At 38.4% G+C, this 27,453-nt stretch overlaps 1 protein-coding gene across 4 annotated transcripts in view; it reads left to right on the plus strand.

Moving 5' to 3' along the window:
• Positions 1-776: 776 nt before the first annotated feature.
• cep162 (centrosomal protein 162) overlaps positions 777-27,453 on the plus strand; it is a 39,419-nt gene continuing 12,742 nt past the window's right edge. Inside the window, exons 1-21 of one of the 4 annotated variants that reach the window (XM_053683368.1) lie at positions 777-994; positions 1,241-1,356; positions 3,203-3,362; positions 5,477-5,800; positions 8,980-9,123; positions 9,219-9,366; positions 9,485-9,564; positions 9,906-9,967; positions 10,129-10,159; positions 10,783-10,908; positions 11,042-11,224; positions 11,901-11,982; positions 12,054-12,288; positions 12,452-12,650; positions 14,453-14,604; positions 14,718-14,909; positions 19,860-19,997; positions 20,397-20,509; positions 20,966-21,071; positions 21,233-21,359; positions 21,618-21,781. In XM_053683368.1, coding sequence (XP_053539343.1) covers positions 1,297-1,356; positions 3,203-3,362; positions 5,477-5,800; positions 8,980-9,123; positions 9,219-9,366; positions 9,485-9,564; positions 9,906-9,967; positions 10,129-10,159; positions 10,783-10,908; positions 11,042-11,224; positions 11,901-11,982; positions 12,054-12,288; positions 12,452-12,650; positions 14,453-14,604; positions 14,718-14,909; positions 19,860-19,997; positions 20,397-20,509; positions 20,966-21,071; positions 21,233-21,359; positions 21,618-21,781 — 2,826 coding nt within the window. In that variant the 5' untranslated portion in view covers positions 777-994; positions 1,241-1,296. Of the gene's footprint in view, positions 1,357-3,202; positions 3,363-5,476; positions 5,801-8,979; positions 9,124-9,218; positions 9,367-9,484; positions 9,565-9,905; positions 9,968-10,128; positions 10,160-10,782; positions 10,909-11,041; positions 11,225-11,900; positions 11,983-12,053; positions 12,289-12,451; positions 12,651-14,452; positions 14,605-14,717; positions 14,910-19,859; positions 19,998-20,396; positions 20,510-20,965; positions 21,072-21,232; positions 21,360-21,617; positions 21,782-27,453 lie in introns of all 4 variants that reach the window. The other 3 variants (XM_017478271.3, XM_053683371.1, XM_017478299.3) reach the window with 3 other exon arrangements.

Here is a 27,453-nt window from a genome sequence, read left to right on the forward strand (position 1 = left end):
AGAGGTGTGCATTATAGCTGACACCTATATGAACACTTTACAGTTGGTTATAAGACTGTAAGTCATTCCCTTCAAATGCTATTGAAGTTAGAAACGTGTTTAACAATAACGTATGTAACTTTAGAGACGGTCCCTTAATTTCCACATATCCGCGAATATCGAACGTCCAACTTCAAACCAACTTTATTCCAGTTCTTCGATTCACGTGTATAGAACACAGCTAAAGTACAGAGTACAGCTAAAAGGTCTCATTTACCAGCAAACATCACAGTGAAAGACCATGCCGAACAATTTTCTGCTATTGCAATTTTGCCAGTTCAGGTAGTTTTCTGCAAAATAAATAAATAAATAAACCAGAAAAAAAAAACTCAGTGAAATCCTGTACAGTAAAGTGGTTACTGAATAAAATGAATGAATGGATTAAAAATTGTTTGGCATGAATTTTAACTAGATTATTATTTAGTTTGATGGTAAGGTTTTCAATATTATGATTATTTAAGAAAATAAAGTTTATTTCCCAGCTCCAACTCCAAATAAAGATTATTCCCAGACATGGATAACTGTTTGGCTACTGTTAAGGCTACAGGAATACTGTAGTGTAAATATTTTAATTCATGTAGTTTAAAAAAAAAAAAAAAAAAAAAAAGTGTTTTGTATTGTTTTTTTTAACTTATGTTTGTTTACTCGTTGAAATAAAAGGTGATGTGTGCTCTAGTCCCTCCCGAAGCTTGACCGTTAATGACACAGACGGACACTAGGCGGCGACGTGATCTCCATGTCTGAGCTTACAGCGAAGAAGAAGAAGAACCAATGAGCTTAAAGGGAATCCTTCCGCGGTCACTATAGCGGGAACCTGTGACAAAACAACAATAAAAACAATAAATTGAACGTTATTAAATTTGATCGAATAGTCGGGGGATTTTTTAAGAGGTGATAAAAACGTGACCGTCTTAGCTAGCTGTTTGAGCGTCCTGATTGTTGCTGTTTGAAGCAGGTAACTAGGTCTAACATCCTAACTGACTTCCTATTGGATACCTGCTAGTGCACTTAACTTGGTATGTAGTTCATGTAAAGCAACAAATTAGTTCAGCTCCCTAACTAGGCTGCATCTACACCATATTTCACCTCGGAAGTATGTTTTATTTAGACTATAGCCAGCTCACTGTCAGGCAGTTTGTTATACACAACAAGTAACTGTCATGTACACCTGCCTGTACTGTGTAACGTCTGTTTATGCTAGTTAGTTATCCCTGCTCAGGGATATGTACAGTGGAAGCTCGTTAATCTGCTCTGGAAATGGCTTATCGACTGACACAAGAAGAGCTGGATCAACAGTTTGAACAGTTCTTGAAAGAGGTGAGGTGTGTGTGTGTGTGTGTGTGTGTGTGTGTGTGTGTATGTGTATGTGTGTGTGTGTGTGTGTGTGTGTGTATGTGTGTGTATGTGTGTGTATGTGTGTGTGTGTGTGTGTGTGTGTGTGTGTGTTTGAGTGTTTGAGTGTTTGAACTTGCATGGTTCTTGTTTGGAAAGATGTTTCTATGATCCTTTTACCTGATGTTCTGTGAACTGTTTGGTTCATGGGCATTATATTTTAAATTGAACATGTATGATGACTCTAAACTCTGATTGTGTCTAAAAACAATCAGAAGTTATTATGGAGAAAATGAAGATTACTAACTTAACTTACTAACTGTGAACATAGCAACTCAAATCTGAGGTAGAACCGATCGTCTTAAGAAAATGGGGAAATTAAATTTATGATCTTGGGGAGTTATCCGTTTGTTTGGTCGGGAGAAAGTACAGATTGTTCAAACAGTACTTACCTCTTTGGAGAATTGACCAAGAGAGACCCAAACAGGCCAGGACAAGAAAAAGATAACTGAAATGGATGAGGTAATATGGACATATGTGATGTGAAGATGATGTTGAAGAAAATAGTAGGCGGTACTTATGTTAAAATATAATAAACAATGAACTGTCTTTCCTTCTGATTTCCTTGTTCTTTACAAAATGAATAAGTGTAACTATGAAAAAAATCCATTCATGAATGTAATCACATATATATATATATATATATATATATATATATATATATATATATATATATATATATATATATATATATATATATATTCCAATCTTCTGTTTCAACCCTCGCAGCACTCTGAGGTAAGGTAAGAGTGGCTACGTAGACTTGTGAGCAATTTCTGATTAAGATAAATATATACTTGAGCACATTTAAATGTTTTGGTAGGGATTTCTTATTTTATAGGTGAATTTAAACAACATTGTACAATTTTCAAACATGGTAACCTGCAAATGAGAGAAAAAGAGAAAATCCCATTGAAAGATTTAGTTCCATTTTGCCTGAAAGATGCCTTGCCTGCCACATTTAAAACATAATTTACTTATAGAAAACCAAATTTTAAATAATGAAAAGTTTACTTTGGAAAATGGGTTCTAACTATGTTCCTTAGAATCATCCACATCTGTCTCTGTGTCATCACCTGATGGAAAATCACTTGCAGCAGTTAAACACGAGCCTCATTATTGTCTCGTCACTCGACTGGTCTCTGTTCATGCTAACATGGCCGGGGAAATCACCTCGGATTCATTCAGTCAGTTCTGTTCTGTTGACCAAATGCCTTGTTATGAATGTATTTTTATTATAATCATTTAAGCATAAAAAAGAATAATAATAATTGTGCAGTCATCTGTATAGTGTATGTAAGTGCTCTTTTCTGTTTTGATGATGTGATGGTACAGGAGCACCACAGGCATTTTCACAGCTGGAATCAGATTATAATCTGAATTGATTAAGCTTATGTGCGTACAAACAAAGCCAGACATTTGCTGTGTGAAGCAATCACATGTCATTATCAATGATTTAAACATTGTTGCAGACTGACTGCATTTACCTCTGCTTCAGTTAAAACTGGTTCATTACTCGACATGATCTTTACAGGCAGGTCTCAAGGCAAAGTTAGAAAATGGGTTAAAAGAAAACATTTCCATGTCATTTTGCTACCATAAATTTGTTTTCTTAAAGTAGAGATGTCAATGTATATTACTGACAGAAAAAAATTGGTTGTTTTCTCCAACTGTTTCATGCTAAACATCAAGCAGCATGATACTAAAGGAGGATAGGGTATATATTTATATGCTTTTGTTATACCTAGTTATGTCCTGTTATACTTTACAGTCAGTGTCCGATGACTCGGTTGATTTGGGCAGCAGCTCTAAGCGCCCCAGCGTTTTGGATAGCCTAGGAAAGGCACCTCAACAGCAACAAGAGAAGAAAAGCCAGAAGTCTGTGCCTTGGTGGCAAGAGGATGAGGACAGTGATGAGACTCAGGGAAGAGGTAGGTTTAACAGCATTGTTTATATATAATTCATACTGGAGAGTTAAACTTCCGATCTGAAATTTCTATTTAAAATAAATGTGAACTTTGATTGACTTTGAACTAACATTTTGAGGCAGATGCAGAATGTTAACTGAGCTTAGTAATGTTCAGCATTCAATATTTGCCAAAATTAAGCATGGATGCAGAAAAATTAGGGAGTAGGTAACATAAAAGAAAACAACTAGAAAGTAGCAATCTTTTCGTTTTCTTCATTGTGTTGGTGAGATTGAGATGGTGTGGCACACAATATAACATAACAAAAACCTCGACCACTTGATACTGCATTCAAACTAGGTTTGTTCTTTAAGCGAATGAACCTGTTCTCCCTTTCCTTTATATATTGATCAAAGTCACATTTTGAATGATGATCTAAAAGTATTTATGCACAAATAGGATACAGTACTGCTTTATTGATTTGTTATTGCTTTAACTTTAAGAAATTGAGCAAGATTATGCATCCATCTTTCACTTTATTGACTGCTGCTGCAAACAAAGCAAAAGCTTTTAGACCTGTTGAAATGTGTCTTTTAAGAAACTGAATTGTGTGACACACAAATGGACAAGAAAAGACATGAATAATTTGCTGACGTACATAACACACTGCTATTGATATGAGTTAAACCCAAGTCTGTAATTGCGTTACGGTAGAGTTTTTGCAATCATCAAAAAACAAGCAAACAACAAATTGTTTGGCTGTTTAGAGCCTCAGTTTATAAATTATCATGGGCATTTTTTTTGTTGCTGTAGTTCCTTTTTTTTCCATATGTTCATAATTAATTTATGTGTGGAATGACAGTAGGGGGTAGGCTATGAACAGAAAAACAAGCCATTTAAAAAGGTATTCATGTTCATTTGCCAAATGGCTCCTCAGTCTACAGTTCTTCCGTAATAACATAACCACACATTAATTAGAGGTGATCTGGAAAGGAAACACTCATACTTTTATTAGAATTTATTATGATTGCCAAGCATATGGTGTGTCATTTGTCTACAACGCATACCAGTGTTTCCCACATACTTATCTGAGATATTTTCGGTACGATGTATATGACCAGTGACAGATATTAGAAATAATTAAGACTATTTCATTTAGTGATATGCTCATTCTCTTATCTTTCTCTTTCCCTGACCCTGAGCTGTGTTTATCTCTTTAACAACCTTTAAAGACGAGCAAGGAGGTGTCGGGAACCGGCTGAACATAAATATAAAATGTTTACCCTCCGACAGCGCGTCCCTCCTGCTTCCCGAGTTTCGGAAAAACAGTAACAACCTTTAAAGACAGGCGAGGAGGAGGTCTATTTTAGCCTATTTCCCCAGAGGAGATAAAATAGATACCTACACTGTACCGAGGTGATCATGAATACCCTGCACCTCGCATAGGGGAACTCGTATGCTTAACTGTTTTAAGTGTCTCAGTGATTGTTGGCAAGAATTCTCTTGGTCCTCTCATGCACCAACGCATAGCATACCATCACACAGCTTCAAAAATAAGGCCCATTGTGTGTCGTCATGATTCCCTCTGCTCCCATGATTCTAACCAGGTTAAGTTGTATTCCCATTGGGTACTTCGTTGTGAGATTTCATTATCCTTTATTACTCCAGGGCATTTTAATGAAATCCTCTTCACTTCTTTTTGTGACTTTGGTGTTTACTAACAAATCATTTTTCTATCCACCTCTTTTCTGTGTGCTTTTGTTTTTACCAAATTTCTTGTGATTTCTCATTTCTCCTATTTGCTAACCCACATGAAGATGGTAAGTTTAAATTTATCGAGAATAAAAACACCCATTCTATGGACAGCAGACAGAGACGGAGTCTATTTCAGAGTACAGCTTATTTCTCGTTAACCCTCAGTATTTCCATTAAGCATCACCAGATATACCACTTGCTACATAGATTGCATTCTGACTATACCTCCATTGTTTCTCATTTGATTCCTAGATTTGTTCCCTGTAGCTTCCTTGTAAAATAACACGTTCAAATTCTTGGTGTCCTACCAACAATCTGTTTATTTCATTTTGCTCTGTAACTTGTTTGTGTTATTTCTTTTCTTGCCCTTATTTTATCATTAGTCCCATCTAAGCCCATCCCTAAACCCCGCAGCAAGGCACTTGACAAAGTTAGACATCAAGGCAAGATCCATCTGCCTAATCAAGAGCCCTCTCACAGCACAGACAGGCAGCGAAGCACTGAACACCTTACATCAAAGTCAAAGGCTCAGTCCTCCAAAACGTCCAGTGATTCAGAAGGAAGTAGTGCCTCAGAAGATGACACTCTCACTGGGTCAGGTGGTACAAGACCAGTTATGGCTGATAATTCCCACAGTTCCACTGAGACTGCCTCTGGTAATCCTCCTTCAGAGAATAGAAAGAGTGATTCATGGAACAGCAGCAATGGTAATATCTGAGATACGATTCAAAAGTTTTATTTGTCACATACACAGTTATACAAGGTATAACGCATGGTGAAATGCAGAGTGGTTGACACTGGGCCTGTGTAAAAAAGAAAGAGTAGAGCTGCACAAGTAATGGAATATCGATCTCGATTACGATTTTGAGTGCCCATGATTACATAAACATGATCGACTGTGATATTGACGATTAAATTTTGTCCTCCTTGCATAGAAAACGCCGCTGCAGATCAAATCAAGTGCTTCCTAAACTTACAGCCAATCACTGTAGAGTGGCGTGGGGATGACGTCATTTTGTATGCCAAAACCCGGAAACGAGTTAACATTTTAGCCCTTCCGTTCCATCGTCCAAAAATCAATGGGTTTTGTGAATGGGAGTTTGGTTAAAAGCTTGAAATAAGGTCTGTGGTGAGAACAAGCTCAAAATATTTTCATGTTTTATTCTACAACATAAAATACACCAGTAAAACCATGATTTTTTTTAAAAAAGCTTTTATGTGTATTGAAAAAGGCGGTTGCTAACTGGTTTAGGATGGATGCAAGAGCAGATAAGAGCTTTATTCAAGAGAGGCAGACAAATTCAAAACGTGAGACAATAGCGTGGTGAAAAACAAGCAAAAGGTCAGGCGATCGGGAAACGGGCATAAAAAAGACTAAACAAACAATGAGGACGAGAACAGGATCAAAACTATGCGCTGTGAAACTATGAAAAAAAGCTTTGCGCAATACTTCACATCGAACAATGAGACACGAGGGATTTAAATAACAAACGTAATTAAGAGTGAGCACAAAACAGCTGAGATTAATGATGACACATAAGGGAACAACCAATGACAATACAGTGGTGGAGACAGGACAGAAATCATAACAAATGCACATGTAGGAAGTAAACAAAGTCAATGTCACTAAAAGAGCGTGCTGTTTGCTCCAGCGCTTACGCGAGGGGAAATCATGACACTAACAAGTTGCTAAATGGGAACATTAAACATCGTCACGCCGAACAGAAAAAAACTTTGTAGATAAACTGGTTCAGGTATGCTGTGCACAATTCCCAAAAAATAAAAATACATCCACAGAGTAAATCCGTATTATAGAAGATGTTTTTAAATCAAGTTTGGAAAAGTTGCTGGAAGCGGCGATGGTGAAGTTGGTGATGGTGAAGTCGAGCGACCGTGGTGTAGTTCGTTTATAGCATACAGTTAGCTGTTTATTTCCGGCGATTGTATTTGGCTTTAACTTCATAAAAGTTGTGTTCATTTGTGAAAATTATCTTGGACAAAACGTGTTAGTATTGTAAACTTCTGTTGATCACTGAGCTTATTTTTGCAATAATCCAAAAGCCTCTGTGAAAATCCTATTGGGTTTTTGTCGAGGGAATCGGTGTGATACTAACTTTCGGTTCCGGTACAAAATGACATGCACCACTCTATTGGGTGATTTGGCTGCGTCTCTCCTCTTGTAAACACTGTTGTTTGCCTTTTCTGAATAGGCCTGAATTGTTTATTTGGGTGAATCTTGTAATATTTGATTGCATATTTTCATTTGGTTGATCGCATTTTTATTTTTACTTATCCTATATTTTGGGTACAATTTTGTTTATATTTTGCTTCTACGAGATGATGCACTTTAAGGATCAGTCTAATTTGATGCAGAGATTTGTACATTAGCAGGAATGTAGCACAACATTGGTGAAAGCAGCACAACATTGGTGAAAGCAGCAGTCTGTTTATTTAAATGTGAAAGTGCAATAAAAATATGTTGTCCCATAAATCAATTAATAATCGTGATCTCAGTATTGATCAGAATAATCATGATTATCATTTTGGCCATAATCGTGCATGCCTGAGTAAAGAATAATAGTTAATAAAAATATTAAATAAAATATACATAGACAGGGCATGGTGGCTTAATGGTTAGCATGTTAACCATAACCCCTAACTCTTATGGGCGGAGCAATACATGTAGCCCCACACAAAATTGCAGGCTGCAGCCAGGTATACTTGTCTGCACAGAGAGCGCAGTGCGGGGGCGAGATTCCTGACACCTACATTTTAGCCATTTGTGCTGCTTCTGCCCTCTCAGCCACTCTAGAGCTGTTAAATTAAAATTCGACTTCAAATATTTGTCAAATTTAAGATAAAAATGCATATTTGAATGCAAAAATTTTATTTTATGATTTTTTAATTTTATTTAGTGCTAGTGTAGCAAGCATTAGCACCGATTTTAATTAACCCATACGGTTGGAAAAATGACGCTCAAGATATTACCAATGCACTAACACAATTTTTTTTGAAGACGAAAAATCTAGAAAGAATACTTGTAGTGTTTCCACTCGACCCGCTTAAGTTGTGTGAGCAGAAGCTGAACTGCGAATAAGCAGCGGTAAACTGAAATGCTGTACTAGCAGGGTAATAAACTCACCCAAACGCATTCCATACACACATGCGATTAATTAGACATGTACACAACATAAGCGTAATACACATATTACAACTTGCTTCTGCACAAGTGAACCTGAACTTAAGAAATAAGATTATTGTATATTTAACTTCACCTATGGTTTTATCATGTGGTATGATGAAATAGGGGTAAATGTAAACGTTGGACTACTAATCAGAAGGTCATGAGTTTAAACCCCAGCATCACCACCATTGTTGGGCTCTTGAGTAAGGTCCTTAACCCTCAACTGCTCAGGTGTATAAATTTAAGTTGCTCTGGATAAGGGCGTCTCCCTAATGCCGTTAATATTTAATAAATCATTCCATAAGATTTTTAGAAAAAAATGCAGTTAGAAAAAAGTAATTTTCATACTCACTTTGAGTTGGGAAAATGATGTAGTGAAATGGGCTAAATGAAAATCATGGGCTTTTTTTTAATTAATGTTTTTGTATGTAAAGATTTTATATCTAGTAATTGCTTGGCAATGCACCTGGCAGTTCTGTGAACACAAGCTATAATTACATGTGGCTGAACAATACCCTTTATGAGGAGGCTTTGAATGACAATTCAAATGTAAATGTGATTTGTTCATTTCAAATGTAAAGTGCAGAGCTGGAGTACAGCTAACGCACCTATTCATGTTCCAGTCATAGTTTTGCTAAGGGAAGTCTTTCACTTTTTGGTATGTGTTGCCTGATGATCCTTTGTTACTGGTGGAAATGATAGCTCTTGGGAGGACCTTCCGCAAATCCTTAAGAAAGTCCCAAACCATCCAGGAGGTTGATGAAGATCAGGCAAAGGAGCGACGTTTTCATGATGAGCCCAGAGGAGAGGAGGTCGTGTTCAGCCGAGACAGTCTAGAGCCAGAAGGTTGGTCTTACACTCTTAGTCATTGTTCTTTGAATCTTTGGATCATTTGCTGATTTTTTGCATTAACCAGACTCTTGCTTTTATATGGTTTACAGATTCACTAATAATATATGGATCTGCACAGAGTGCTGCTGCTTTGGGCTTGAAAACTCTGAATGAGGAAGAGGAGCAGTCTGTGACTGAAGACTCAAGACTGAACAAAGACCAGGAATCCTTCAGCCCTGGTCTTGTGTCTCCTCAAAGGCAAAGACAGTGATGCTATATGACTATGAATTAATTGTGTAGAATCCTTTAAAAATAGTGATGCGAATATTCATGTATGTGTGTGTATTATGTGTGTATGTGCATGGGTGTGATTCAGAGAAGAAGATGTCTCTTTGACAAAGCAGAATCATAGTGCAGATGGAGAAAGAGATTTGGGTTCTGTGAAAGACACCCCAGGTGAGAGAATGCTCTGCCATGCTGCATGAGTTATTATTTCCTACCAAACATGTAGGATTTGTCCCCAAGAATCCACTCTCTGTTGTAGTAATCTATACTGTACATTGTAGGAGCAGAGAAGTTTCTTATGAACATGCACTCTAACACTGCTTTTATTTGAACAGCCATGTTGAGTTGTCACTCCCTGAAGAAAACACTAAGCATCTTTTTTTTTAAATTACAAACCAAATCATCAGGTTTGTTGAGAGCAGTGGCCCTTTCAGCCTGAAGTGAAAGAATACACAAAAAGGATAAAAGTATCTTTTAAAAAGTAAATGACCAACTCTCTGTTTCCACACCAGCATCCCCTGCTTACAGTGATGATTTTGAAGATGAGGCAAGCGATAAGGAACCCAAAGACAAGGTAAGTGCATCATTTTATATCCATACCTTCACATTCTGTCCTGAAAATTATTGTTTTTGCTAGATTTTGCCATAGATACTGTAAACAAGACCTCTCTGCTGAATTTTATGCGTTGACTTTTATATAAGGGAGTTTTGTTTCGTATTTTTTGTCTGTTGCAGAAGCCAGAAAGGTGTGGCATGCTGGCTAAAGGTGATTATATACATTGCTTTCAGATGATTGAAATTCATCCTGGCTAAATACATTCATTTGTATAGCTGAATACTGTCTGTATATCTGTCTATGCATCCATCCATCACACAAATTATAGCCTAAGGAAAGATTTTTACATTTTTACCTTGCTGCTGTGGTAGTTCTGTGGCATTTGTTGAATGATGTAATTCCCATCAATTCAATGTGATGGAAACAGACTGTACAGTACATACTGCAGAGCAGGTAGTAATAGTAGAAGACAAGCTGTCTGGCAGCTGCAATCATTCCCTTGGATTATCTGTACAGTGTGTTCTCAAAACCATGAAATTGTTGGCACATGCTTCAGCATAGTGATGCTTCTGTGTTCATTATGATCAGAGCATGTGACCAGTTTCCTGTTTTGATCAACATAATGTACCTTAACCTCGAGGTAATTAAGGTTACTCAACAACATCCAGTAGTCTATTTAAAAGTCATAGTCTTATTCTCCATCATTCAATCTTAAGTTCTGGTGGAAGATAGTGGTGGAAAAGAAACCAGTGGAATTAAAATGTATTATGTTGGTGTTGCTTGGTAACCCTAATACATTGGGTGTGTCTTTGTGTATTTGTCTCATTTGCTAGTGTCACTACATGACTCTCTGAACTCCACGGATGGAGCTCCAGTGCCTGCTTTGCTCAGTGATTCGGCAGAGAAAACCGAGTACCCTGACTCCAGAATAGCACAGGCGGCAGGGCCAGGCACCACGGGTCTGTTTACATTTTGAATGAGTAGAAAATATAAGCTAATGATCATCATTTTAATTAGCCTGTTTTGCTTTGCTTTTGTGTCTTTTCATGTTTTCTCTCTCTTTTCTTTTTCATTTGCTGTCACTATCTGTAGGACTGTCATATGGTCAGAGTGGGGCGAGTGACATGGAGGCTCTGCAGGAGGTTTACATGCAGATCACTCACTCAGTTGGTGAGTGTGAGGAGCGAGAGAAGGAGCATAGCAGGAGTCCCTTCTCTCTCTCCACTCCAGAATGTTTGAAAAGAACCGCACAGCAGGCCTCCACTACAGAATCAGGTCAGTAATAGTAAGTCTGCAGGGATCTGCTTATAATGAGCATGTGAGTGAGATAGGCATGTTTATACTTTATACTGCTATAACTGCCTGTCACTTAGATTCAGGAAGTTGAGTTATTGAAATTGGCTTCCTTAGGAGTGTTCGATGTAGCCTGAATTTTGAACGATGGTATTTTGGTTCAGCGTTTTGCATAGTAACAATATATATTGTGATGGACACATTTTATGGCTGTTGTTTACAGGTGAATTTGAATTCACTGGAGTCTTCCAAACATCAAGGCATCACACACAAAGAATTCCATGCTGTTAATTGTCATGTACAATTAAAACTACAAAAAAACAAACAGGAATCACTTCAAACCAATTCTTCCTAGGCTGTTGTGGATTTGAGCGATGCACAGATCTGTTTAATTTATGTGGTAGATAAATGTGATGCCTAATTTATGTTTATGACAAATTCACACTTGCATGTGTGCTCAAAGTCATGGTAATTGTAGCCAAATGCTATATTTCTCGATCCACGCTTTCGGTCTCAGCATGCCCCATGCTGTCATGCAGCACTCACTGCATAAATATCTACCAGTTGGAAATTTCTACTGGTGTCTCATTTCTACCAGTATACCACCCACCACTAGGCTTCTTTAACATAATCATTTGTTGTCTTGTTTGTGTTAAAGATTTACCCACTGTTGAAGAACTGATGCACACTATTGGACCAGATTCGGGAATCACCTTTGGCTTGTGTATTGAGAGGCTAAGGTAAGCTCTCTGGAGCAGTTCGCATCTATGTGGTGTCAGAGATTATTATGAATGACTTGTTTCTGTTTTAGTGAAGTGGCTGTTGACAAGAAGGCTAAAAAATTGGATTCAGAGGACCATACTTCAAAATCTAAAGCCCAGCACTCTCCTGTGGCTCTCAGAAAAGCAGATAATGAGAGCCCTGCAGCAATGGAGCCATATCACAGACACAGGAGCATCACAGAAGAGGTGAAAAGGCTCATGCAGGAGCAGGATAACTTCTCTGAGGTATCTCCTGTTGCCTCTGGCAGAGGCAAGAAATCTCAGGTGAGGCCGCTAACATCTAAAGTTATAATAAATATAGTCTGTGCCATGGCCTAAAAGTGGTGATCACCTTTAATGCAGTTAAAATTGTTACTTTCCCTCTTCATATACTCCTGCATTCCTGTGATTGTAATAATAACTGCATTTTTATTAACTTTTCATGCAGGTTCATTCAGCTGCCTCTGGAAAAGCTTCAGTCCCATCTGTGAGGAATAAGAAAGCTGACATCAAGCCATTACCCAAAGCCTCTATGCCATGCAGGCCCAACAGTTTAGCTAAACCTCCATCTCCACTGACACAAAGAAAGACTCGAAACCAGCCCTCCACAAGGATGTCTTCTCTTAGTCAAACACGTGCTGTCAAAGGTATTAACCCCTCTGCTCAATATTAGGTTAGCAGAAGTATTGAAACAGATAGTAAAGTAAATTGAAGCAAGTATGACTTAATATTTGGTTGCATATCCCCTGGTGACCCACTGACATCACCAAACTGTTGCAATCCTTTTTTTTTTCCAGGCTTATACCGCAGTTTCTTTGAGTTGTTGTGTGTTTTAGGGATTTTCTCCCTTCAGTCTTCTCTTCAGGAGGTGAAATGTTGCTCAATTGGATTAGGTGATTTGGATCTGGTGATTGACCGTCTAAAACCTTCCACTTTTGCCCCCTGATTAAGTCCTTTTGTTGTGTTAGCAGTGCTTTTTGTATCATTGTCTTGCTCCAAATTCATTTGGAATTTCATTCAAATTCATTAGACTGGATGAATTTCTCTGTAAATTGGCAAGCAATGTTTCTGTAGACTTCAGAATTTATTCTCCTGCTACCATCATGAGCTGCTTCATTAATAACGATTAGTGAGCACGTTCCAGAAGCAGTCATGCAAGCCCAAGCTGTGGCATACCTCCACTGTGCTTGAGCCATTAGCTTGTATGTTTTGGATTATGAGCAGATCCATTCTTTCTCCACACTTTGGCCTTTCCATCACTTTGGTAGGGGTTAATCTTGTGGTATGGCCTCTATATTTCTGCTCTCTAAATCTTGTGATGTCTACACCCCTGCCCTGTGGAGGTTGTTGATGTCAGTGACTCTTGTTTTAGGGGTTTTCTTCACAGCTCTCACAATATTTCTGACATCAGCTGTTGTTTTCCTTGGCCAACCCGTTCAATGTCTACCAATGGTTTCTTTCTTTTTCAGGAAATTCCACATTGTTGTATTGACTATGCCCAATGCTTCTGCAATGGCTCTTATCGATTATCCCGCTTTTTCCTCTTTTTCCTCTTTTTTCAGCTTCAGATAGTTTGCTTTTCCCACCTAGACAGTGCTCTGGTCTGGTCTATAGCAGTAAATAAGAAATCACATGGGCTTATCATCTCTAATAACATGGGTTACATCTCCTCAGTCTCCCACCTGTGTTCTTTGTTCTCCACTTTCTTTTTTTCAATGTTTTATAGGTCTCCACACTACTTATTGCATTTTGGCATTTGGAGTCAATCATTATATTGTTGGCCAGTTAAGACCGGACATGTTTCAAAAGCATTTTTAGATTCACCACATGCTACAGATCCTTTTCATTTTAACCAGCATTTCAAATCACAATGCCTCTGAGAGACACATGGCCTGTTGCGTTTCTTTTGCACTCAGTCTCTATGTATGTACATAAAAATGCATTGGAATGCCACACTTTACACATAACCCCGTCTATCAGGTTTTGCAGACACTGTTGTGTGTACTGGTGATAGGTGAATACGTGAGATTTGAAGTGGGAGGATGATGCTATACACTGTGACACATCTGATGTAAAGGTTAGGCAATATGGCTGTGAAATTAAAATTGAGACGGGGTCATATTTAGCCTGCAGGCCACCTGCAACTATATAATGTACTGTGAACTAAATGCTCTATACATCAGATAAAGTGGCAACTTGTGCGTTAAGTGGCAAATGTCTGGGTTCTTTACTACATCTACTACTTCAGTGTATTTTAGGTGATAAAATTCTTGCAGATTGTAAACCTGAAGTTAAAACACTAGATGTCAAAAATGAGTCAGAATTTGGGCGAAGTTCAGAAATATTGCAAAGCAACAAAGCTTTGCTGATATGCAGTTTGGGGTATTTTTACTTTTCTTTTTCTTTTTTTTTTTTTTTAACATATAGTATGCTGCATGTCTCTGTGTAGGTCCAGACTCCAGCTTGAAGGTAAGCAATGAACTTGTTGCTTCAATCCAGTCCATTGCTGCTTTTTTACAACACCGAATGGAAGTAGATGGTCCCAACACTGGCTGTCCTGACCAGTCAGACAGCAACACACAGCAAGCAAAACATAGCAAAGTGAGTACACAGCTGCTGTATCACTCTGCTTGTGTAGACTTTTATTAAATCTTTGTCCCATCAGTGTTACTAATTTCATTTGTCTGTTGTCCCTTATGCATCACTTATGATAGAGGGAGATGGAGAAAGAGGGAGTTGCAGCCAGAGGCCATGACCTTCCATTGGAGTATACCTCACTGGAGCGTATACGTCTGCAGCTGGCTCAGAAAGAGAGAGAATTTCTCCTCCGAGAGAAGCAGCTCCAGCAGGAGCACAGCAATGAGATCAGCACTCTCAAACAGGAGAACTACATGTTGCAGAGCAAGGTTAATAATTCATTAATGGATTTTGAGGTCTCGATTTGAATCAGTTGTTTATAGATACTTTGCAGTAAATTATTTTCAGTCATGTTGTCAATATACTGGCTTTCTTAAACCATAGGGAGGCACCTAAACTATGGTTATGGTTCCTGGCCATGTCAATTTTGGTCATTTTAGCTGTTGCAGACAAACATTTCTCTGCAAAGGTGGCTTGTAAAGAATTTTCAAGACCTGTTTTTATAACAACAGTGTAATGAACGGTCATTAGATCCTCCTTCAGTCTCGTATTTAGTCAGTAGTAATTATGTTTAGCAAACCCAGAAAGAATAGCCTCAACTTGGAGTGCATCAAAAATTCTCTCACACACATTTTCAGCAGGCTTTTCATTATCTCTGATGTTTTAAAAGAAAGGTCGTAATAAGGTCTGCATTTGTTCCAGTGGTTGCCATGGTGTTCAAATTGCGGTTGTATTTGGGACAGTGAATGAGCTGTAGCCTTTTCTTCCTGATAGTGTTTTCCAAGATAAGGCAACACAAAGCTTTTAGTGTGTCTGTTCATCTAGATCATGACCTCTCTACAGAACACAGCCCCTGTTACAGCCCTGATTGGGTGATCAAGCCTGAAAGATTTTTTTTATTTATCTTCAGTCTCTGATTCTCAGCTCTTCATGAGTTTGTCTGGCAGGCTGAAAGGTAATGAGATAGATTAAGTCTGATATATGGCTGCTACGCTGTACTAAGCAAGGACAAAACAGAGCATGCTCTAAAGTTCATTACTTTTTTTTAACAGCACTTCTTGAAGTTTGTTCTTCCTCTTTCCACAGCAATTTGCCAACAATGACATTTTTTATTAATTAAAAGAATAATGCATCATAATTTTCTTGAAATTAATGAGGCTGAAAAAAGCAGCTTGTCAATGCTTCAGAAAAACTGCTAATTGCCTGGAGTGTCCCATGTGGTAAAAACAAAACATATGTACATAAATGTTATGTACCGTGGGGGAAATAAGTATTGAACGTGTCAACATTTTTTCAGTAAATATATTTCCAATGAGGCTATTCACATGAAATTTTCACCAGACTTTGGTATTAACTCAAGTAACCCCCGCATATGAAGAAATCCAAACATTAAAGTCCATAAATGAAATTATGTGCATGTAAGAGGAATGACGCAGGAAAAAACTGTTGAACACACTAACTGAAATTTATTTAATACTTATTGGAGAAGCTTTTGTTTGTAATGACAGCTTCAAGACGCTTCCTGTATGTAAGAAATTAATCCATTGCAGTATTCTGGTGTGATTTTGGCCCATTCTTCTAAACATATTGTCTTTAAATCTTGTTCATTTGGATTCAAGTCAGGTGATTGACTGGGCCACTCTAACACTTAGATTTTTTTTCCCTGAAACCAATTGAGTGTTTCCATTGCTCTATGCTTTGGATCGTTGTCCTGCTGTCCACTCACATCTCATCTTCTTTGTCCTGGTGGATGGCAACGGATTCTTCTCAAGAATCTCTTGGTAAAAGGCTCTCTTCATCGTTCCTTCAATTATATGAAGTCTGCCAGTACCATGTGATGAAAAACAGCCCCACACCATGATGCTTCAACCTCCAAACTTCACTGTTGGTATAGAGTTTTAAGGGTTATGTGCAGTGCCATTTCTTCTCCGAACATGGTGTGTAGTATGACAGCCAGAATGTTCAGTTTTGCTTTCATCTGACCCACTGCACTCTCCCAGTATTTCATAGGCTTGTCCAAATGAGTTGTAGCAAACTTTAAATGAGCCTCAACATGCCTTTTCTTTAGTAATGGAGTCTTGCAGGGTGATCGTGACCAGTGCCTATTGTTTTCTCTGTGATGATGGTGCTTGCCACCTCCAAGTGTTTCTGGGGCTCTTGGGCTACTCTTCTGACTATTCTTCTGACTCCCTGGTCAGAAATCTTGCGAGAAGCTCATGTGCATGGCCGGTTGATGACGGTGTGATGTTGCTTTCACTTGCAGATAATGGCCCCAATGGTGCTTACTGGAGGATTCCGAAGTTTTGAAATACGCCTGTATCCGATTCCATCAATATGTTTTGCACCAATAAGGTTGCAAAGGTCTTGGGAGAGCTCTTTGCTCTTACCTGTCATGAGGTGTTTCTTGTGTGACACCTTGGTAATGAAAACCCTTTTTATAGACCATCAATTCACTAACCCAGCTGATATTAATTTAAACAGGTAGGAGGTATAATTACTTACGAATTTCAGCTGGTTCCTTGCCTTACCCTGCCTTTTCTTAGTGTGTTCAATACTTTTTTCCTGTGTTATTCCACTTTATTACACACAGCTTTATTTATGGACTTTAATGTTGTGAATTCTTTATATTTCCAGATTTCTTGAGTTAATACTGATGTCTGGTGAAAATTTCATGTGAATAGCCTCATTGGAAATATCTTTACTGAAAATAATGTTGACTCATTCAATTCTTATTTCCCCCACTGTACATGTCTCCTCAAAGGAAGCTTCACCATATGATGATTAAGTTTTTTGTTTGTTTCTTTGTTTGTTTGTTTTTTTGTTAAATAACACCTTTTATTAATCAATTTATTATAAGCTTAGAGTATGTGGCATGTCTGGCATATAAGTCCCTGTGAATTGTTACTATACACATTATTATAAACCTGTAAGGGAGGCATGGTTGGTTAGTGGTTAGCACGTATGCCTCGCACCTCCGGGGTTTGGGGTTTGATTGCTGCCTCCGCCCTGTGTGTGGAGTATACATGTTTTTCGCCATGCTTTGGGGGTTTGCTCCATGTACTCCGCTTTCCTCCCTCAGTCCAAAGACATGCGTTGTAGGCTGATTGGCATCTCTATTGTGTGGATGGATGTGCAGAGTGTGTGCAGTTGTGCCCTGCAATGGGTTGGCAGCCCATCCAGGGTGTCCCCCACCTTGTGCCCAAGTTCCCTGGGATAGGCTCCCTGCGACCCTGTGTAGGATAAGTGGTACATAAAATGGATGGATGGATAAACCTTTTTAACCAATGGAGTGAGGCTAAGATGGGTGTTACGTGCTCTCTCTTTGTGGTCCCAGTCAAAAAAGTGAGCTGTGGTGTTCTGTACAACATGTAAGCGTGAGAGTGAAGACTGGCTAATTCCAGCATACAGAGCATTTGAGTAATGAAGCTTTGATGAAATAAAAGCATGAATGACAGTCTCAAGATCTTTAAACGTGAGAAAAGATTTTAACTTGCGAAGTCCCGTAAGCTGGAAAAAAAAAAAAAAATTCTGTTGTCAGAGCTAGTTGTTTGTCAAATTTTAAATCCGTGTCAAAGATCGCCACCAAGTTTTTGACCTGGGTAAGAGTGTTGTCTTGTAGGGGGCCCAGACTACAGCTAAGACTTCCTATCAAATGTGAAGGACCAAACAGGATTGCTTCAGTCTTTTTCTCATTTAACTGCAGGACATTTTCACCCATCCAGTCTTTTAAGTCCCTTAGACAGTCTAAAAGAGGAGTCAACTATTATTTATTATTTTTTTTTATGGAAGGTAAAACTGTGTATTGTCCACATAACAATGGTAGAAAACGTTGTAACGCTCAAAAAATGGAGTGAAGAGGGAGCAAAAATAAAGAAACTAAAATTGGACCCAGAATGGAACCTTGTGGCACTCCACAAGTAATGGAGACTCTGGTTGATGAGTATGCTCCAATTTCCACCAAAAAATTCCTATTTGTAAGATATGATAGAAACCAGTCTAGTGCAGCATCTTGGATGCCGAGCTCTTATTTTAATCTATTTAAGAGGAAATGGTGATCACTAAGGTCAAAAGCAGTGCTTAAGTGCAACAGTACACGGATGGCAGAGTTTCTAGAATCTACAGTTAATAAAAGGTCATTCACTACTTATAGGAGGGCAGATTCTGTACTGTGTTTAACTCTAAAACCCGATTGAAGGGTCATCATTACCAAGTAAGGGGAAAAGCTGAGAGTACGACTTTCTCTAAAACCTTTTGATAAAAATGGCAATTTTGAGATAGGTCTGTGATTTGGGGGATCAGTGAGGGTCAAGGTTTTGGGGTTTTTTTTAATTAGTGGTTGGATTATGGCTTGTTTAAAGCAAGATGGAACAGTACTGCTTTCTAGGCAGTTATTAATGATTGAGAGTACACTAGGAGAAATGGTGTCCAGTACGTCTTTGTACAACTTAGTAGGAATAGCATCTGGTTAGAGCATGTGGTTGGTTTAATATGGGAGAAAATGTCTAACAGATCAAAAGAGATATGGGCTTAAATGTAGGAAACCGAGAAGAACAATGTATGAAAGAGAAGAAACGTATAAACTTTGACCTGAAACAGGTGCAATTTGTGATCTGATACCAGTGATTTTTATTTATAAAGGAGCTACAAAATTTCTCACAAGACTCCGAACTTGGATCGGGTCTTGCTGCTATGAGAGGGTTTAGCACGGAGTTTAAAGTGGAGAACAAAAACTTTGGACTATGGGATTTGTTTTATTAAGTTAAAGCGGTATTTGGACCTTTGCAAAGAAACAGCTTCCTGGTATTCAGACAGGCTATTTTGTAAGAGTTGGTATGGTACTTCTAGTTTATCTTTTTCCATTTTCTTTCTACCTTTCTACATTCCTTCTTTGATTTTAGGTGGTCTGTAAAGAAGTGCACAGAGGAAAGGGCTAGGTAGTTCAACTTTACATAATAAAAGTTCAAAACTGGCATAAACATCAACTGGTACAAGCCTGCATATGAACAAATCCTTGAAAACAGCAATGCACCCACTCCAACTAGAGGTTCGGGCAGCTAAAATAGTTGCAGTTTACAGAAGAGAGTTTACAAAGGGGGCCTAGCTCAATAAGCTCATAGAAACATTTTGTGCAATATTGATCTCACGTTTGTTAATGCTGTTTAAAGAGCTTGTTTTATATGAATGAGTATAGTGTGCGTCATACAGTGTTTGACCTTCAGTTGCACAGTGCAGAAGAGGCAAACAAGAAGCAGAGATGGAGTTTTGCTGAGTCCTCAGACCCAGGAAAAGAAGAGAAACTGAGACTGATCGAGAAAGAGATGAAGGAGCAGGAGACTCTAATTAAAGGCTACCATCTAGTAAGTTTGTCTCTCTGCTAGGGCTCAGAGAGTTCTGCACCTGGTGCACATTTGATTTGAATTACAGCATAATGGACTGTGTGGGTGGGTTTGGTACATACAGTATTTTAACTTATTGAAAATCATCCAGGTGAAGATAATTTGGTAGTTTTTGGGAGGAAAGAATATGCCACTGAATACACTTAACACTAGTCTTTATAATGAATACAACATTTCTAATTTGAACCTGTGGCTTTAATGGGGCAAATTTGTGCTTTGTGTATTTTCTTTCATGTACGTTATATGCCTCAGCATAAGTTCAGCATGTAATGTTCTCTTCCTTATATCTGATTGATTGTTCAACTTCATTTTGTTGACATTGTAAACTCTTGACTGGTTTAAATGATTTTGACTTTGCAGGAGAATGAAAAATTGTACCTGCAGATGAAGGCCCTCCAGGCACAAAGTAAACAAAATGAAGAGGCCATGTTTGTAGAGAATCAGAAACTGCTCTCTGAATTAGCTATCGCTATGTGAGTCATGCCATCAGGGCATTCTTTCTTTTAAAGTTATGTCCCATAACATCAGTCACAGAATGCAAGCCTACAGGTGAATTGTAGTCTGATTTTATTTGTGCGTGTTTTGAATTTAAATCTAGATTCCTGCAACATGTGAAGGCAGTATTCGCATTAGGGTTAGGGTTAGAAATAGACATTTGTTGTTTTTTTTTGTTTTTGTTTTTTTTTTTTACAACAGTTGATCTTAGAGACTGAAGTATGTATAAGTTTTACGCCTCTAGGGTGGCCAGTTTATGAGGGCATCTGAAATGTAGATCATGCCAGTACAGTTTTATTTGTAATATTTTATATGTAGTTTTAGAATTATATAGTAAATGTGATACAGGACACTGAAATACCATGCAGGTTCTAATTAATAAGAATTTATCTCACTATAATCTGCCTTAACATCTAATATTTAATATCTTATAGGGAACAGTTAAATAAGAGCAGTATGCCAAAGACATTGAGAAATACAGGCACTGATGTCCATGGCTACAGTGTTACTGAACTATTGTCTGAGGTGCATGCTGCAAAGGTAATTTGCTTAGATTTAATTGTTATGTTTAATAAATGGCTGGTTTTGTTTTAGAGCTTGTATTTCCTCATTTGTAAGTCGTTTTGGATAAAAACATCTGCTAAGTGAATAAATGTAAATGTATTAATGTGGAGCGTGTGTGTGTGTGTGTGTGTGTACAGAGAAGGGAATCGCAGCTGCAGGAAGAAACCCACAGGTTGAAGCAAGAGAAACAGGCTCTGCAGGTGGACTTGCAGATGATGAAAAAAGAAAGGGACTTGGCAAAAGCACAAGTGATCTCTACCTCAGGTACATCAGGCTGGTGTGGGTGTTTCAAGTTGAAGTGGTTTTATTGTCATTTCAACCATATACAGTTGGTACAGTACATAGTGAAATGAAACAACATTCCTCCAGGACCATGGCGCTACATAAAACAACACACTAACCACATGAGATGACAGAATTAAATAAGATCTACAAACATTCTACATGAAATTAAAACTGCATGTTTATTTTTGGTGAATTATGTGGCATTTTCCAGTGTGAGCCTATGGTTGTGTGTTTTAGGTGATAAAGGGTTTGAGTTGAAGCTGTTGGAGGAAAGACATAAGGAGGAGGTGGCTGCACTGAAGAAGAGACTGCAGTGGTATGCTGAGAATCAGGAGCTGCTGGACAAAGATGCAGCCAGACTCCGATCAGCCAATGCAGAGACACAGAGACTAACTGAGCAGGTGAGATGGTAATCTTGCTATAATTGTGTTGACCTTCTCCCAGTCATCTGAGGGAATTCATTAGTTTACCTGGTATGTAAACAGCTCTTGATGATTCACACCTTTTTTAATCTTGTTGAGATCACATGACCCTGTGACCTTTTGCTATATCGCTCCCCTAAGCAGCAGTTGACCAATGGTAGTTGGACTAAATTACATCCTTAATTGCTTCTAATCAAATGCTTATCTACATCATGTAGCTGTAACAATCTTGCTCTTTTATTTCCATGCCATCCATATAGATAATTAGTTAATGAGGCCGCTAATGATACTCGACCCCATAGGCCATAGATCCTTACCCTTTATACCAGGGATGTTAAAGTCCAATTCTGCCTGAACCACATTAGCAGTTTTGTGAGTCTTTTGAAGGACCATAATTGGTCTATTAATTTTTAGCATATTAAATGTTTTCTGGATTATCAGCAATCACTTATTCTCATCGCAGTGTGTTGAGTGAAGAACAAAATGTGGTTCCTCCAGGACACAGTGCAACATTCACATAGGGCATCAAGCAACAACAGACAGCAAAACCAACAGACAGGGGTGTCTGATATTGTCCTGATACTGTTTGCCTTATTAGTGCATGTTTCCATGTGAATATCCTCGATGGTCATGAAGCTTGACCCCTTGATTGACTCTGTTGTCAAAATATCAAAAACATATACACACCACTCTTAAAATAGCATGTCGGACCTTTTTTCCCTTTAATGCGATATAGCAACCAACAATATTCAAGTGGAAACAAATATGTGTATGTATGGTGCCCAATACTGATTTTTATTTTATGACTTCTACATTATCGGGTCAGTACAAAAACTTTTTAGATTCCCAAACATCAGTTTTCCAGCACACTATTAAATGTCACAGAAAAATGTTTGTATGTCAGTAAAGAAACCAACATATTAAGTGGTAAGAGACACTTTTCAGACAAAAAACATAATAATGGCTGCTGGATTTTGCTGCAAAAATAAGCACGTGCAACAGTCAAAGTCTCCAGAAGAACCGTGGCTGGTTCTGCAAGATGCTCATCATCAAAGCAACATTGTAGAACTAACCCATGGTTTGACAAAAATTGCAAAAAAGCTATTGAATATAGGAAAAAGAGAGAAAGGACTTTTAATAAACATCCCACAAAGGAAAATCTAATCAGATTGAAAATCAGCAGAGCAAAAGTACAAAAAATTATTATTGAAGCAAAGAGACAGAGCTGGGTAAGATGTGTTTCAAGTCTAAGCTCACAAATACCAACAAAGAAAATATGGGACATGATCCAAAGGTGAAGGGCAAGGAAGGCAGAACCCAAATACAACACATCAAGAATCAAAGGCTCTCTGCTAACTAGCAGAGACATTTGAGAGAAATTCTTCAGTGGAGAACTGCTGCCCTGAGTTCCAAATGACATGGGCACAACAGGAACAAATCCTTCTTAACTTCCTTACAGATAACATTGAAACATATAGCCAGCCTTTTACAATGGAGGAACTCTTAAAAGCCGTAAACTGCCCTAATGATACTGCTGTTGGACTGCACCAAATTAATTTCTAGTTTTTAAAACACTTACCAAAAGGACGTTATCGAACCTCTTGGACAGCTTTAACACCATTTGGAAGTCAGGAGACATACCATCCTACTGGAAAGAGACAATAATCATACCTATACCCAAACCAGGCAAAGATCTGGTCTACAGACCCAAACAATTATCGCCCTATATCTCTGACTAGCTGCCTCTGTAAATCCATGGGGAAAAAATGGTAAATAATCGTCTTGTGTGGATAGTGGAGACAGACCATTGGATCAGCACTTACCAGTGTGGTTTCAGATGAGGAAAAAGCACCTTGGACCACCTTATAAGACTGGAAACATTTATACTGAATGGTTTTATCAAAAAAGAGCACACTGTAGGCGTTTGCTTCGACCTTGAAAAAGGTTATGATGCAACCTGGAGATACGGCATCTTAAAGATTTGCATGAAATGGAAAAATGCATAAGAAGACGGTGACCCACCCAAATGAATATAAACAACCATTCTTAGCCATAAGATGTAATTTCCCACTTTATAAACCCGTATATACAGACAAATCTAGGAGGGACAATAGTGCGTCTGCAGCAGTAGCATTTGGACAACAGTGACTCGGTGTTCCTATTCCTGGACAAAGCTCAATTTTCACAGCTGAGGCCTGTGCTTTGCTCCTAGCCCTAGAGCAAATAGAGAGGCACTTTTTATTCTGTACATACTCAAAATCTTCCCTCCAAGCACTTGAATCCTTAAAGACCGAACATCCCATAATTGCCTGCATAAATTGCTAGCTAAAGTGGATTCTTTACAGAGACAAAATTTCAATGTTCTTTTTTGCTGGATACCAGGCCATATGAGGCTGTCTGGCAACAAACAAGCAGACATTGCTGCTATGGAACCCCTCAAAATGAGAATTACAGATTGTCAAATTCCACCATCAGACCTTAAACCAATAATAAACTCATACATCTCAAAAAAAGAGGCAAATGGAATGGGACCAGTGCATTCATAACAAACTAAACAAAATCAACCCTGTTATAAATGAAAGACAAGTCCTTAATTTCCCCTTTTGAATCCAGAAATGATCAGACCTCATATAGATGCTGTTGTTGACGCTGCTGAAATGGTGTAAGATTTTATTATTGTAATGCTGTAAGAATTACTGGAATGCCCTGCTTTACCCACTTTGATCTGGCCATGAAAATAGCTGATGCTGGCATGGCATTAAAAGAACGATAAATAAACTTAAATGGAGACATTTTATTTCATTATTTTTGAAGCTATCTTTGCTGTACAGCATTTCTTTGTATGTGCCTAAGACTTTTGCAAAGCACTGTAGGTGTGCAACAATTATTGGCAACCTTTCAGTCAATACTTTGCCAAGATGACAGCTCTGAGCCTTCTCCTATAATGCCTGATGAGGTTGGAGAATACATGGCAAGGGATCTGAGACCATTCCTCCATACAGAATCTGTCCAGATCCTTCACTTTTCGAGGTCCACGCTGGTGGACTTTCCTCTTCAGTTCACCCCACATGTTTTCTATGGGTTTCAAGGCAGGGGACTGGGATGGCCATGGCAGGACCTTGATTTTGTGGTCAGTAAAGCATTTTCGTGTTGATTTCGATGCATGTTTTGGATCATTGTCCTGCTGGAAGATCCAACCATGCCCCATTTTAAGCTTTCTGGCAGAGGCATTCAGGTTTTCATAATATATCTGGTGATATTTGATAGATTCCATGATGCCATTTATCCTAACAAAATGTCCAAGTCCTCTGGCAGAAAAACAGCCCCAAAACATTAAAGAGCCACCACCATATTTAACCATGGGTATGCGGTACTTTTCCATATGGCTACGTCTCTGTGTGTGCCAAATACCTCTGGTGTTTATTGCCAAAAAGCTCTATTTTGGTTTCATCTGACCATAGAACCCGATCCCATTTCAAGTTCCAGAAGTGTCTGGCAAACTGCAGAAGCTTGAGTTTGTTTTTGGATGAGAGTAGAGGCTTTTTTCTTGAAACCCTTCCAAACAACTTGTGGTGATGTAGGTGACTTTGGATTGTAGTTTTGGAGATTTTCTGACCTCAAACACACCTAACTTCTGCAATTCTCCAGCTGTAATCCTTGGAGATTTTTTGGCCACTCGAACCATCCTCTTCATAGTGCATTGAGACAATATAGACATGCATCCAATTCTAGGTTGATTCATAACATTTCCAGTTGTCTGGAACTTCTTAATTATTGCCCTGGTGGTGGAAACAAGGTTATTATAGTTTTGCATTTTTCATTAGTTTTTATTTTGTTTTGACTTTGTTTTCGAATTTAGTTTAGTTTTAATTAGTTTTTAAAGTGGGTTTGCTTAGTTTTTATTAGTTTTAGTGTTAGCTTTAATCTTTTTGTAATATGGATTATTTGTCAAGGCCAGAAAACATATTGTGTAATAAAAACTCAACAAAAACATCATACAATTTTAGAATTGTATATCATTGTATATATGAATTGTATTCAGCTATAACACCAGTACATAAAATGTACTTATCTGACTCACGGCTCTGCTCTCGCTTTTAATCCCTGAGCAGCCACGCAGCCTTGACAATGTTGGAGCCATTATCTGTCACAATGAGCAGCACCTTGTCTTCTCCTATACCCCATGCATCTAATGTCTGACCAATGGACTCCCCTGTGTGGGTGTGCTCCAATTGGTACAGGTTAAGCAGAGCATTGTGAACCTGACCTCCGGACGTATGATAAAATCAAGCTGACACACCATTGAAAGATGCTGTTAATCCTCTATTACTCCAACCATCTACACATAGGGTCAGCTTCCTCGCATCCTTAATGATCTCTCTTAATTTTTGCTTTGCCGTATCCATCTTGGCCCCAATAAGGCTGTTGACTGCTGTAGTGATCTCTGTCCTACAGTAGTCTCCATCGTGCTGCCTAGCCCTGTACTGGGGTTAGCTTCTGTTTCGGGGGAGGGGGGTTTGGCATTCTCCTTTACCTTATTAAGGTAAACTAGGCTAGCCTCCTTGTGCACGCTTCTCAAATGTACTTTCAAATTCATGAGATTTTTCCCTTTAATAAATTGTCCACATATTTCACCACCTTCCACTGCAAGGCACTTGCTTTTATCTGACACACAGTCATATTCAAAGTAATCCCAAATAGGTCTCCGCCGCTTTCTTCCGACTGTCGGTACCGCCATGATGACAGGCGAGGAGCATGGACTATGCTGTGTTCAATTTGACATGGAATGTTGTAATTTCTTTGTTCCCAGTCGGAAATGTCCTCTCTGAAAGATATTTGCTCTATGAAAGACATTGACAAAGACGAAAACTGAAAATTTGCCTCGTTTTTATTTCGATTTCAGTTAACGACAATGTCTTTTTGCAAATAGTTTTCGTTATTTTGTTCGTTTTCGTTTATGATTATAACCTTAGGTGGAAATGGGCATTTTCATTGCTTTTGCTATATTCTTATAGCTACTTCCCATTTTGTGAAGCTCAACAACCTTTTGCCGCACATCAACGCTATATTCCTTGGTCTAACCCATTGTTATGGATGACTTAGGCAATTTGGCCTATGTGTTAACTCATATTTGTACCTCTCATGGTTGAACAATTTCCATGGTTGTCATGGTCTTTCATGTTAAATTTCATCTGCATATTACAAAAATAAAAACATATTTTTAACAATAGGCAAAATAAATTTAGGAAGTCTAATGTTTTCAAATGGAGACCATAAATGACTGGGGAGTCAACTTTGCATAAATGTAATCCTTCATTTTAAACTACAGTTTTAAAAGGTTTGTGCTGCTTAGACTAAAGAGTGAAGACACCTATTTCGCTAGAATAAGGAAACATTGTCATGGAAAGTGACAAACAAAACCGCGTATGTCTTTGGGACATGACATGACAGACTACGTGACTCCGTGAGTTCATCTCTATTTCTTAGTGCCAAGCTGCTTAAACTGAATATCAAGCATTTTATGTAACACATCTCATTTGTGCATTAATGGCTGTTATGTTAAATAAAGTTTATTAATTAAAGCAAAGCAAGTATACTTTACCTGTGCACAACGTCTCCCCTCAGCTGCAATGATGGTCCTGTGCACAATT

This window comes from Ictalurus punctatus, chromosome 1, assembly GCF_001660625.3.
Source record: "Ictalurus punctatus breed USDA103 chromosome 1, Coco_2.0, whole genome shotgun sequence".
NCBI classification, from domain to species: domain Eukaryota; kingdom Metazoa; phylum Chordata; class Actinopteri; order Siluriformes; family Ictaluridae; genus Ictalurus; species Ictalurus punctatus.